General features: G+C 36.8%; 1 protein-coding gene across 2 annotated transcripts in view; it reads right to left on the bottom strand.

Moving 5' to 3' along the window:
- The window catches only part of NAA15 (N-alpha-acetyltransferase 15, NatA auxiliary subunit), an 84,020-nt gene that overhangs the window by 47,138 nt on the left and 22,330 nt on the right, over positions 1 to 14,552 (bottom strand). For both annotated transcript variants that reach the window (XM_049632165.1, XM_049632164.1), the window contains exons 2-3: positions 2,252 to 2,336; positions 208 to 312 (exon numbers count right to left, since the gene is read on the bottom strand). In XM_049632165.1, the coding sequence (XP_049488122.1) occupies positions 208 to 312; positions 2,252 to 2,336 (190 nt within the window). The remainder of the gene's footprint in view (positions 1 to 207; positions 313 to 2,251; positions 2,337 to 14,552) is intronic.

Below are 14,552 nucleotides of genomic sequence, written 5' to 3'. Positions count from 1 at the left end.
CAATCTACCTGAACAGAACTAATGTTAGAAAAAAGGTAGGGTACATAAAAATATTCCATGAAGACAACTGTGGTTATTGAATGTGAAAAAGAAATCATCTCCTCCAGAGTTACACAGTGAGAGGAATCTAAAATTTCTGATTCCCAAATTGCTATCTTAGCTCATGATCCCCCAATCCAATTCTTAAACATATCTCAAAAAGGATACACACATGACTCCTCAAGTCATTTCTCAAACCTCTACGAACCAATTCATAAGCTTCTTCTTTTTTCCCCAAACAGTTCAATGTTAATCCTTTCATAGCCAGGGTTTCTATTAAAGGAAGGAAGGGAAAAAGAAAGAATAATTAAACACAAAGAATAATTAACAAAAAAAGTAATCATAATCTCAAAAACAAATGTTACATTACCCTGAGAATTTAAACCTTCAAGGAGATTGTTTAGAAACTTTCCAGATTTGTACATAATTAAAATATTTAAAAAATTGACAAACCAAGTAAACACATTTCTATTGTCGAGGCATCCCTAGAATTTTTTTTTAGACTAAAAGATACACAAATGCAGGAACATGTGGAAATTCGTGTGCTAACAAGATACCATGACTCTACTGTTCTTCAAGGGAATTCCATGGGGTCACCTCACATAATCATTCAAGTAGAGAAAACTTTACCTTAAAAAACAGACTTTATTTCTGTGAACCCAAGTTACATTAAGATTAAATTCACTGTCCAATGATTAAAACATACACATAAACTGTCTACATTTCTCATTTCCATAAATTTATTTTTAATTGACTCTGGAACACATAAGAAAAACGTCAGACATCTGTCACTCACAATCAAAAAGATTAACAGAGAGTTGAGGGAAATAACTAAGTTTTCAGAAAAAGAAAAGAAAAAAGACATCTAATTTTATAATGTCTGTGTTATGAAGCATACAGGAATAAAAAATATTCGTTATGATTTACCAAACATTTAGGACTGAAATTTGTAACTTATAGAAAAATTAATTAGAAATAAAATGTAAAAATTAAAAGTATTACCCCAAGAAAAAGTCAACATTTATAGAAAAATAAAGATAAAGAAATAGAAGGGGGGGGGAAACTGTGTACAAATCATTATAAATCATGTATAACTTTCAAGGAAAAGGAAGCAAACAAAATATATTTGGCAAGTAGCCAATTAACAAGGTCCTGCATAAGAAATTCTTTGTTGTCAAATATGTAGTCTGTTCATACAAGTTTTACCAAACATCTTAAAGTGCCTTAATTAATGAAACTCTGGGCTGCCATTAAGTCTTAGACAAACCATCATTTTATGTACTGTTAAAACACTTTCAATTAAATTATGGCACCTTATATGCAATCTGATTTCAGATTCATTAACATACAAGGGGAAACTGCATTTTAGAAACAATAAAATTTGGCATTCTGCTGTATTGAAACTCTATCATGACTATAGTACTGAAAGTTACTTTACCAGTATGCATACTTTAGAAAGGTATATGAAACAACGTACTATCCATCTAACAAAAAAACATTTATTTTTAACAAGGACAAAGATATATTAGGTACTTTTATTTCTACTGCTTTCCACCTCCAAACAATTTTATTATAGTAAAAGTATGCAGGAGTAAAGAGAGCCGACTGTACAAATCTGGCCAATGAAAGCTTAGTTTTCCTTTGCATCTTCACAAGTTAAGCCATGCACTTTTCTCTTACCCTACAAACACCTCACTGTCCAATCTTCTATCCTCCCATAGGCAAAAGCTATGTAAATTTTCAGAACGTTCCAATATACAAATATGTCATAATACAAGACAGTTTTGAAAAATTAACATACAATGCTAAATAAAAAGATGCTGGCTCATGAGCAATGGACAAAATGGGCACTTTCTGAATAAGCTTATGTAAGAAATCAAATTTTTCCAACTCAAAAGTTCTAAAGCAAATTTTTTTCTAATAACATCTTAAATAAACTTATTTATTAAACTTACGCATATTTTTCCTCAGCCTTTTCTACAGCACTAATCTTCAAAACAGGAATAAACCAGAAATCAAGTAGACTGTGTTAATTTTTATGACATTAAATTCAAACTATAGTATTAAACATCTTACAAAAGTCAAGGATAAGGTCCATTCTCTCCAAAAACTAGTTAAGGCAGCTGAGTAATAGAACCCAAAAACATGAAGCCACACAAGTTAGCAAAGCCCTATTTACTTACACTTACAAACACAGGGTATTTATACTTACCTCCATGCTCTGCAAATTTGGGATTAGAGAGGATTTGTTTACAGAACTTCAACCCATTTCGATACTGTTTATGTTCATAACATCTCTGTCAAAACAAAAAAGAAAAATTTGAATTTAGCAAGAAGTGCAAACAATTTTAAACTCAATCCTAAAATTTTGATTGCTAAATACAACAGAATCATCAAATGTTACTTCCATATTCTCCTAAATCCCACTAAAATGCCAGTTAAAACAAAAACAAAAAAACCCTGAAGATTCAAATAAATAAAGTAAAACCAAAACAAAGAGACACCATATAGATTAGGAAAAATAAGAAATCATCAGCTCACAAAGGCACCTGGGAGGCTCAGCTGGCTAAGCATCTGACTCCTAATTTTGGTTCAGTCATGATTTCAGGGTTCATGGGATTGAGCCCCGTGTCAGCTCTGTGCTGGGTGTGAAGCCTGCTTAAGATTCTCTCTCTCCCTCTCTCTCTGTCCCTCCCCCCCAAAATAAATAAACATTTTTAAAAAATTTATTAAAAAACCATCAACTCACTCTAAAAAGTCCAAATGTTACAGAAAATGAAAACTGGAAAAAAAAATAAAGGTATGGAAATTATATTTTAAAGCAATATTTTCATTTTACTGAAGGAAAGAAGTTTCTCAAGCCACAAGGGATGAATATATGCATGCAAAATATAAAGAAGAAAGAAAAGACCTATACCATTATAATAAGATCATCATAATAAAATTTCAAAGCCTTGAAAATAAAGAAAACGTCCTTAAAAACTTCCAGAGTGGGAAAAAAAGGCACATAAAAGGATCTGTAATTAGAATGGCACTGAGCTTTTATTCCAAAATAATAATGGAATACTGCTAAAAGCTAGAAAACATCTATACAGCCTTCAAAATTCAGAGTGAAATCCAGTTCCAGTCTAGAATTCTATGCCCAACCAAATTATCAATCAAGTTTATGAGTAAAATGACATTTAAAGGCTTCTCAGAAAACTAAAATTTTACCTCTACACACTCTTCCTTAGGAAGCCATTAAGAGGAATCAAAACAAACAAAAGACAACATGGTACTGGTAAATAAATCTAATGCAGGGGAAAAAGAAAATTAGAGAACGACCACTCCAAAATAAAATAGGAAGCCAAAGTCCACCATGGACTAGGCTTCCAGTAAGGGCAAAAATGGAACTTGTATACTTCATAATATGGAAATTATGATTTATTAGCACATGACAAAAATTCAGGCACATTTGGGGAAAATGAGCAATACATCTACAGAAAACCAGGCAACTGAATAAATCAGACAGGTTTAATTCTAGGAGAAATAAAGGCTTGTCTAAGAGAGAAAGTATGATCTTACTGTAATATTTGGCTTAACAGTAAACAATACATACGTAATTATAAAAACATATTCAGTACTAGTTTATCAAAATACTATGATACAACTATGATGGGGTAATGAGAAAAAGTGGACAAATGTGTGAATGATGAAGTTCTAAGTCCTTCTTTCTATAACCAGAAGTCAACAAATGTCTAAAGGTCATGTAACTATAAACAGTGGTGTATTATAAAGCAACAAGAAAGCAAATACCAGAGAAAATGGCTAGGAGGGTGCTTGATTCAGAAGTGGGAAGGCGGGGGGGAGGTGGGGGACGGACATATTTTTTTCACCATAAATGTTTTAGTATTTTAGTGTTATTTGACTTTCAGGTGTATCAATACGTGGTTTCACTAATAATTTTTTAAACCACTGTATTGCTGCAGGAAAAAACTGCATGTAAAAGGTCAGGTAATATATGCCAGAATTCATGGTTATACATTTAAGCAAATTTTACTCACAACTTTTGAAACCGTATTTACAAAATATGGGAGAAAGACTTAATGCAAATGATGACAAAATCACAGCAGAAAAAATGTGTAAAAACAATGAAAATGTAAAACTTTACATTTGGCATCAAAGATATCAATTACTCACTTTTCCAAAGATGAAATCCAGATGGCCAACCGACACATGAAAAAATGCTCAACATCACTCACCATCAGGGAAATATGAATCAAAACCACAATGAGATACCACCTCACACCTGTCAGAATGGCTAAAATTAACAACTCAGGTAACAACAGATGTTGGCGAGGATGCGGAGAAAGAGGATCTCCTTTGCATTGCTGGTGGGAATGCAAGCTGGTGTAGCCACTCTGGAAAACAGTATGGAGGTTCCTCAAAAAATTAAAAATAGAACTACCCTACAACCCAGGAGTTGCACTACTAGGTATTTATCCAAGGGATACAGGTATGCTGTTTCGAAGGGGCACATGCACCCCCATGTTTATAGCAGCACTATCCACAATAGCCAAAGTATGGCAAGAGCCCAAATGTCCACTGATGGATGAATGGATAAAGAAGATGTGGTGTATATATACACAATGGAGTATTACTCGGCAATCAAAAAGAATGAAATCTTGCCATTGGCAACTCGTGGATGGAACTAGAGGGTATTAATAGCTAAGCAAAATTAGTCAGAGAAAGACAATTATATGACTTCATTCATATGAGGAATTTAAGATACAAGACAGATGAACATAAGGGAAAGGAAGCAAAAATAGTATAAAAACAGGGAGGGGGACAAAAACATAAGAGATTCTTAACTATGGAAAACAAACAAGAGTGCTGCTGGAGGGGTTGTGGGAGGGGGGATGGGCTAAATGGGTACGAAAATTACTCCTGAAATCACTGTTACACTGTATGCTAACTAACTTGGATATAAATTTTAAAAATTAATTAAGTAGGAGTACCTGGGTGGCTTAGTCAGTTAAGCGTCCGACTTCAGCTCGGGTCATGATCTTGCAGCTCGTGAGTTCAAGCCCCACGTCCAGCTCTGTGCTAACAAGCTCAGAGCCTTCAGCCTGCTTCTGATTCTGTGTCTTTCTCTCTCTCTGCCCCTCCTCCACTCACACTGTCTCTGTCTCTCAAAAAATGAATGTCAAAAAAAATTTTTTTAATAAAAAATAAAATTAAAAAAAAAACAATTAAGCTCGATTACAGAATTACTCTATAACTATGTATTCACCATCCCTGCTTTGTTGCTTCTCATCTCAAACCTAATCCATCCAAAACACAACTAAATTTTTCCCCCAGAATCAGTTCTGCATCAAGTCTTCATCATCTCAGTAGATGCTTTCCCCTCAACTCACCCAACCAGATATGAAGCAAAACAAAACAAAACAAAACCGTATTTTATCTTTGGTGCTTTCTTTTTCTCATACCTCCAACCTCCAGTAGGTACCATTAATTCCAATTTCTCTGCAATATCTTCCTAACTGTCTGCCCCTCCCCACAATCAACTATACACTCAGCAGACAGTGATCTGGGGGATGAGAAGGAGAGGAAAGCAGTAGTAGTAACTTAAGGCTATCTTTAACCATAAGTAGTCAAAGAAACATAACTAAGAAAATAAATTTAGCATTCCTATTTACCCTGCAGAAAGCCTAAAAGTAGTTTGGTTTTCTTACAATAATTACAGTTACAGTAAAAAGCTTTAAAGTAAGCTATGATATAAAGACTAGTTAAAAGGGACACTCCTGACTTGTCAACGTTTTCCAGGAACCACATACGTACAAAGAACAGTTTAAAGTGCATTGTTCTTAACCCTCAATTAGCTTTCTGAAAATTTATTTCTGTAAAAATACAGTAACTACTTTTGGCCATGATGGAATAAGTGAGGATGAACTTGCCCTTCTACTAAAAACAAGAAAAGTGGACAAAACATATGAAATAACTTGTCAGACACTGGACAACAGGCAGTGCAGCGTTGTGAACCACAAGAGGGGGGAGAAAACATGACAAACGTAGAAACGCCACTGCTTTATAGATCACAGTACATGGAGAAAGGATCTCAAGCAGAGCACAACAGTCCACACAGAGCTGAAGACAATGAATGAAATTCAATGAGGCCAAGCAGATAGTAAAGCAAACGCTGATGGAACTATTCAGAGAAACAGACTAAAAACGTGCATGGGATCCCTATGCATTGATTGCTGAAAATTATTAAGTGCTAAGTCTTGAATATGTAGAGTGAAACTTCATGAGGTAAATAATGACTAGGAAGTAGGAAGTTCAAGAATTTTCAGGGCTCACATGGTACTGAGAATTCCAAGTCACCAGAATGGAGTCTCCTTCAATGAACAAGCTGCACAATTCAGTAAACACTGCAAAAAATCTACTCAGCAGGAGACAAAAACTAGCCCTAGAGTAAGTGTTCTATAGACCCACCCAACAAAGCCCTAGACTTATATACAAGCACCTACACTGCCTGCTATTAACAAAGTCCTACACTCTGTAAAGACAATTAATTCCAATAAAACAATGTAAAATTCATAATACCCAACACCCAATAAAATATTATTAGATAAACTAAGAAGCAGGAAAACGTGACCTATAACCTGGAGAAATAAAAGAGAGAAATGATGAAATTATGAGGTAAAGATATCAAGACAATGATCACAAATAGGATCAAGAATTTTTAAAAAATGTAAACACTGAAAACAGAAACAGAACACATTAAAAAAAGAACCAAACAGCACTTCTAGAGGTGAAAAATACATACAATGAACACATCTCAGATTACATTAAAGCACTTATGACAATGCAGAAGAAAATAATCAGTGAAATAGAAGACACAGCAATAGAACTACCTAAACTGAAGAATAAGATTAAAAAAATAAATTAGTAGAGCCGCCATGCATCTGTTCCTAAAAATTGTTGAGTACTAAGTCTTAAGTATGTAGGGTGAAACTTCATGAGGACAATGACCCTTCTGTACAAAAGAAAAATAAACTGTGAAAACATCACAAATCTAAACGAAAAAGGTGTAACAATAAAACTTCTAAAAAAAAAAAAATTTTATGTTCAGTTAGCAATCTCCCTTAACCCTCAAACAGGAAAGCTTAAATGTTTGAAGTAGCATTAAAAAAACAAAAACAACAACAACAAAAAAACGCAGGCCAAAGACATATGCAATGCACAGCAAAGATCTTACACCCAGAAAATATAAAGAACTGTAACTCAGTATCAGTAAGAGATAGCTCATTAAAAAATTGGGCAAGGGTCCTGAAGAAAATGCTCTCAAAAGAGGTTATCCTAACAGCCAATAAACACTTGAGATTCTTAATTACATCAAAAACATGTGCCATGCCTTTAAGTTAAATGTGATTAAAATGTTAGATGATATTAACTGATGAATGTATGGAGCAACTGGAACTCTCATAGATTTCTGGTAAGAGAGAAAACTGATTAACTAATTGGTTCAACTGTTTGGCAGAAGGAGTTTTATGGTATAAAAATTATATCTCAATAAAACCAGATTTTAAAAAACACTGGCAATATCTAATCATACAATCACATAACAATTCCAATTTGAGATTCATACTTAACAGAAATAAAAACATGATACTCACCAAAAGAGAGGAAAAATGTGAACAGAACTTATTAGTAGCTGAGATTACAAAAATATATGTGAGAGCAACAAAAAATAATGACCTATCTGAAATAATGGCAAAAAAATAATAGTCTCTTTTAATTTACTTTGTATTAAAAACTGCTTTTACACCTAAGGTTTATATGTACCAAAGCCAACTTAATAAATATGGTACAAAAGGAGGCTAGGTCTTCTCTGCTAAAGTAAACAAATCATAAAGTGTCACCGTGTCATAATCCTAGCATTATATTCATAGGTAACTTTTACATACTAGTTACATTGTGAATGGAAAATTTTACATCAAGGAATTAGTCAAATAATGAAAAGAGCAGTCTTTGGAATCAAATAGTTCTGGTTTTAAACACTGACTTCAGGGATGCCTGGGTGGTTTGGTTGCTTAAGAGTCTGACTCTTGATTTTGGCTCAGGTCATGGTCTCATAGTTTGTGAGTTCGAGTCTGAGTTGGGCTCTGAGCTGGCAGCAAGAACCCTGCTTGGGATTCTCTCTCTCCCCCCCTCCCTCTTCTCTCTGCTCCTGCCACTTGAGCATGTATACTCTGTCTCAAAATAAATAAACATTAAAAAAAATTAAAATATAATTAAAAAAATAAACACTGACTTCAGACAATAAAGCTACTTATTGCAATGAGTGCTTAAATCATGGAGATAACTTGTCAGAAAAAGACACATAAAACGAATAGTACTATAGCTAACATTTACTGAGCATTTGTGGTGTGCCAGGCACTGTGCTAAATGCTTCACAGGGAAAACTCATTTAATCTTAACAATGGTATGAAGTAGGTATTATTTTATTTTTAACCTCATTTTAGATGAGATATCTGAGATCCAGAGAGATTACATAATTTGACTAAGGTCACACGACTACTAAGTGATGGAAAAAAAGATTTAAACCCAGACAATCTGGATTCAGAGCCATTACACCTAGCCATTACAACTACTTTTCTAGGGGCACTTGAGTGGCTCAGTTGGTTAAGCATCTGACTTTGGCTTGGGTCATTATCTCACCATTCTTGAGTTCAAGGCCCATATTGGGATCCACACTGACAGTGTGGAGCCTGCTTGGGGCTCTCTCTCTCCCTCTCTCTGCCTTATCCTCTCTCTCAAAATAAATTTAAAAAAATAAAAATAAAAAAATATACATATATCTACCTTTCTACTACCCTTCAATAGTGTAGAACAGAAAAAAAAAAAAAATAAGAAAAAAGAGGGGCACCTGGGTGGCTCAATCGGTTAAGCTTTGGCCTTCTGCTCAGGTCATGGTCTTGTGGTTTGTGGGTTTGAACCCTGCAAACCCCATGTCAGGCTCTGTGCTGACAGTGGAGAGCCTGGACCCTGCTTCAGATTCTGTGTCTCCCTCTCTCTCTGCCCCTCCCCCTGCTTGCACTCTATCTCTCTCTCAAAAAATAAACATTAAAAACAATTTAAAGGGGCGCCTGGGTGGCTCAGTCAGTTGAGCGTCCGACTTCGGCTCAGGTCACGATCTCGCGGTCTGCGAGTTCGAGCCCCGCGTCGGGCTCTGGGCTGATGGCTCAGAGCCTGGAGCCTGCTTCCGATTCTGTGTTTCCCTCTCTCTCTGCCCCTGCCCCGTTCACGCTGTGTCTCTGTCTCAAAAATAAACGTTAAAAAAAAAAAAAAAAAACAACAATTTAAAAAGAAAAGGTTTTTTTAAAAAGGAAACCACTAACACAAGTAATGCAAAGCCACTATAGAGAGCAGTCAGAAGGAGAGGAAAAAAAAGAAAAAATTAAGCTACATTTCCCATTACGGAGGAAATTGCTAGAAACATTCTGATTTTTTTTAAATGATTATTCTGGCACCTGGGTGGCTCAGTTAAGCGTCCGACTTTGGCTCAGGTCATGATCTCACTGCTCATGGGTGAGCCTACTTCAGATTCTGTGTCTCCCTCTCTCTCTGCCCCCTCCCCCACTTGCTCTCTCTTTCTCTCAAAAATAAACAAAAATTAATAACATTTTATTTATTATTTTAATTTTTTTAACGTTTATTTTTTTTTGAGACAGAGAGCATGAACGGGAGAGGGTCAGAGGGACACAGAATCCGAAACAGGCTCCAGGCTCTGAACTGTCGGCACAGAGCCCGACGTGGGGCTCAAACTCACAAACCATGAGATCATGACCTGAGCCGAAGTCGGACACTCAACCGACGGAGCCACCGAGGCGCCCCGATAACATTTTAAATGATTATTTATTTTTGAGAAAGAGAGAGAGAGAGTGCATGGGGGGAGGGGCAGAGAGGAGGAAGAGAGAGAATCCAAAGTAGGCTCCCCCACATGGGGCCTGATCTCATGAACTGTGAGCTGAAATCAAGAGTCAGCTGCTTAACTGACTGAGCCACCTAGGCGCCCCAAAATTCTGATTTTTTAGTGAGAAGTTTTAATCCAAAACTACAGAACATTCTACTATCCCACAGTATAAATGGGAAGTGTATAAACAATTCATAACAAGCATATAAAAATCATAGAAGTTTATATTCTTACTTGACATGTACAGTGTGACTTTTTTTTTAATTTTCTTAAAGTTTATTTATTTATTTCAAGACAGACAGAGACAGTATGATGGGAGGGGCATAGAGGAAGTGGGGAGAGAATCCCAAACAGGCTCTGTGCTGTGAGCACAGAGCCTGATAAGTGGCTCAAACCCACGAAACCATGAGATCATGACCTGAGCCAAAACCAAGAGTTGGACGCTTAACCGAATAAGCCACCCAGGGGCCCCCAATGTGACTTTACTTTGTATAGCTGAACTTAAAATACTCAGAATTAGAGTTTTTTTCCCCTTGGTCTTACTGGAAATACCTTACATTGTTTACAGCACCACATTTTTCAAAGGGATTTCACACTAACGTATAATTTTCATGATACTCCTGCAAACTAAGCATAAAAGGTTCAATCCTTATTTTACAAGTAAGATTAAGAAAACAAGCAATTTCGAGGTGCCTGGGTAGCTCAGTCAGTTAAGTGTTCGACTCCTGATCTGGGCTCAGGTCATGATCTCACGGTTCATGAGTTTGAGCCTTGCATCAGGCTCCGTGCTGACAGGTGGGAGCCTACTTGAGATTCTCTCTCCTCTCTCTGCCCCTCCCTCACTCATGGAAGGAAATACACGCACATGCATGCTCCCTCTCAAATTAAATCAACTTTAAAAAGAGAACAAGCAATTTACCTAGTTAGTGGCAAAATTTAGACTACATCCTAGACCCTCTAAAGCTCTGAGAGCTCTTTCCATCATATACAGTAACTTTATTAAATTTTAGATCTTTTTAATAAGTTCATTTATTTGAGAGAGACAGAGAGTGCATGCACATGCACAAGGAGGGGAGGGACAGAGAAAGGGAGAGAAAGAGAATCCCAAGCAGGCTCTACACTGTCAGTGCAGGCAGGGCTCGGCTTGAACTCACAAACTGTGTGAGACAATAACCTGAGCTGAAATCAAGGGACACTCAACTGACTGTGCCAACCAGGCACCCCAAATCTTTTAACAGATCTTCTAATCAACAAATTCAAATGTTATGTCACCTTTTGTTTCTTTGCTTACTTATTCTTATAGTCAAATGGGCAATAAAAATGCCAAAAATAGGTAAGAAAAATGAATGCAACACAGAATAATTAACTAATTAGAGAATTCCCCCAAATAATGGAGTTTACCAATGAAAATTAAAAACCAAACTCCACGGGTGCCTGAGTGGTTCAGTAGGTTTAGCGTCCAACTTCAGTTCAGGTCATGACCTCGTGGTCTGTGAGTTCAAGCCCCAAGTCAGGTTCTGTGCTAACAGCTCAGACCCTGGAGCCTGCTTCTGATTCTGTGTCTCCCTCTCTCTGCCCCTCCCTCCCCAAATAAACAAACATCAGAAAGAAAAAAAAAAAAAAAAAACAATAACGAAACTCCACTTTCTTTACATGTGATAATACTATACTACCTAGTTTTTTTATTTTATCACATTTCAGGCCAGTAATTAAGTTTCAACTAATTCTCGATTAATGAAATTTGGCAGTCTTCCATCTTAAAATTATACTCAATGTCATTAAATCAATTTTCTCCTGTCAATGTGACCTGTAAAAATAATTAGAATGGCATACTCTTCCAAAAAACTAAGAATTCATTTCTTCCCACTCAAGAATCAGTGTGTGTTTAAGGAAATGGATCCCAAACTCTTTTTTTCCTAACAGCCCTACTTCTCCAACAGATCACTCATTACAAATGAGAACAGTATTCCTAGTCTAAGGGAAAAAGTAACAACAAATATTCAATTTAGTTTATACCATAAATTTTCTGCTCTTGCCCAAAGATAAACTGTAGTGACAAACAGTTTTAATAAGAAAAATAGGAAATAGTGTATATTTCATTGAACAATTTCCCTCCAAACATGTAAGGCCAAATACATATATAACTCAGCTTTAACACACATTTTTGTCTAATTAAGATGGGGGCACCTGGGTGGCTCAGTCAGTTAAACGTCCGATTTCGGTTCAGGTCATGATCTTACGGTTCCTGAGTTTGAGCCCCACATTGGGCTCTCTGCTGTCAGCACACAGAGCCTGCTTCAGATCCTCTGTTCCCACCCCTCTCTCTTCCTCCCCCACTTGTTTTCTCTGTCTCAAAAATAAATTAACATTTAAAAAAATTCAGGGGCGCCTGGGTGGCTCAGATGGATAAGCATCCGACTTCGGCTCAAGTCATGATCTCGCGGTTTGTGGGTTCGAGCCCCCACACAGAGCTCTGGGCTGACAGCTCAGAGCCTGAAGCCTGCTTCGGATTCTGTGTCTCCCTCTTTCTCTGCCCTTACCCCGCTAGTGTTCTGTCTCTGTCTCTCAAAATTGAATAAAAATGTAAAAAAAAAAAAATATATATATATATATATATGAAAGATGATACTTCTGCCAAGCATAAAGCTAATAAGTAAATATGAAGTAACTATTTTCAGCTGTTGGATGAGAGCCAACACAGGACTAAGATCTCAGAAGGGAAACAAGGTAAACCCCAAAAAAATCCTCTTCTCTGCCTAGAGGCATTTTCCAGACTGTAGAATAGGGAAGGGGAAGCCAAACAGAACATGGCAGTCTCACTGATTTAAGGACAAATTTGAGTTAGAAACTGCTCAAACAGCTGGAATTTATGGGGTTGAGTCCCAGAGAGAACTGTACAAAGATGAAGCTTCAGAAATCTGCACAAATATCTTTAGTCAAATATTAAGCCCAATGAGTGGGCTCATTGCAAGATTCTACTGAAGTTAAGCAAAAGACAACTATCCAGTATCATGAGCTGAACAACTACTGGTACTCATACATGGGTGGGAGTAGGTATTAGAGCTCCTAACATCAATTTAGAAACTTTATTAAATACTCAAAGATTCAGTAGAGACCCAGAAAGACCACACCTTAGGAATAGGCTAATCTAGACCCACTTTTATCAAAGCCTCAAAACAAGCCCTGGAGAAAAGCTGATGCACAAGCAAATTAATGGTCTATCTAAACAAAACTCTTCAAAAGGACAATAGGATCCAGACATTTAATATCCTAGTGTCTATAATTTCCAGTATTATGAGAAACAAAAATTATTAGAAATGTAAAGCTGAAAATTATGATCCACGACCTATAGGAAATAAAAAATCAACAACTACTCAAAAATAATGACGATGGAAGTAGCAAACACGTTAAAACACTATTAGCTATTAGCTATTAGGTAATATTAAGGGATTGAAAGGAAAACATGGACACAATCAAAAAACAAAAACTGGAAAATGGAAACTTAAAGGATGGCACATGGCTGGCTCAGCTAGTATACATACGACTTTTTAAAAAAAATTTGTTAATGTTTATTTATTTATGAGAGAATGTGCATCTGAGCAGGCGGAGGGGCAGAGAGAGAGGGAGAGAGAGAGAATCCCAAGCAGGCTCTGCACTGTCAGCACAGAGCCTTACACTTAACCAACTGAACCACCCAGGCACCCCAAGCATGCAACTCATGATCTCAGGGTTGTGAGTTCAAGCCCCACGGTGGGGGAAGAATTTACTTAAAAAAAAAAAATGGGGTGTCTGGGTGGCTCAGTTTCGTAAGCATTCAACTCTTGATTTCAGCTCAGGTCATGCTGTCAGGATTCATGAAAACAAGCCCCAACCTGGGCTCTGCACTCAGTGTGGAGCCTGCTTGGGATTCTCTTTCCCTCTCTCTCTTCTCCTTCCTTCCCCTGCTCTTACTCATTCGAAATAAATTAACTTTTTAAAAAATTAAATAAAAAAGAAAGAAAGAAAAGAGAGGCATCTGGCTAGCACAGCTGGCAGAGCATGCGACTCTTGCTCTTGGGGTTGTGGGTTCAAGCCCTATGTTGGATATGGAGATTACGAAGATAAAAAAGCTAAAAATACACATATATTAAAAAAGAAAAGAAAAATGGACACTTAAAAAATATGGACATTGTATGGGCACTTGGGTGTCTCAGTTGGTTAAGCATCTAACTCGTGATTTCAGCTCGGGTCATGAGAGCTCAGGTTCATGAGAACGAGCCTTGTCTTGGGCTCTGTGCTGGGCATGCAGCCTGCTCAAGATTCTCTTCCCTCTGCCTCACCTGCACAGGCACGAGTGCTCTCTCTCTTAAAAGGGGGAGGGGGAGCACTGTTGAATAAAAATACCAAAAAATTAAAAGGTAATCATATGAGCTTAAAATATTAGACAATACAGTGAATTTCAAAGCCAGTGCAGTGAACATAAAACCACTGAGAGAACTTAAAGTGACTGCAATGAACCTGAACATCTGTAACACAAATGGTCCAAAATGGAAAATGATGGGGTGGGGAGAACAGG

This window comes from Panthera uncia, chromosome B1, assembly GCF_023721935.1.
Source record: "Panthera uncia isolate 11264 chromosome B1, Puncia_PCG_1.0, whole genome shotgun sequence".
In the NCBI taxonomy this organism is placed as follows: domain Eukaryota; kingdom Metazoa; phylum Chordata; class Mammalia; order Carnivora; family Felidae; genus Panthera; species Panthera uncia.
This window is presented reverse-complemented; position numbering and strand designations above follow the sequence as displayed.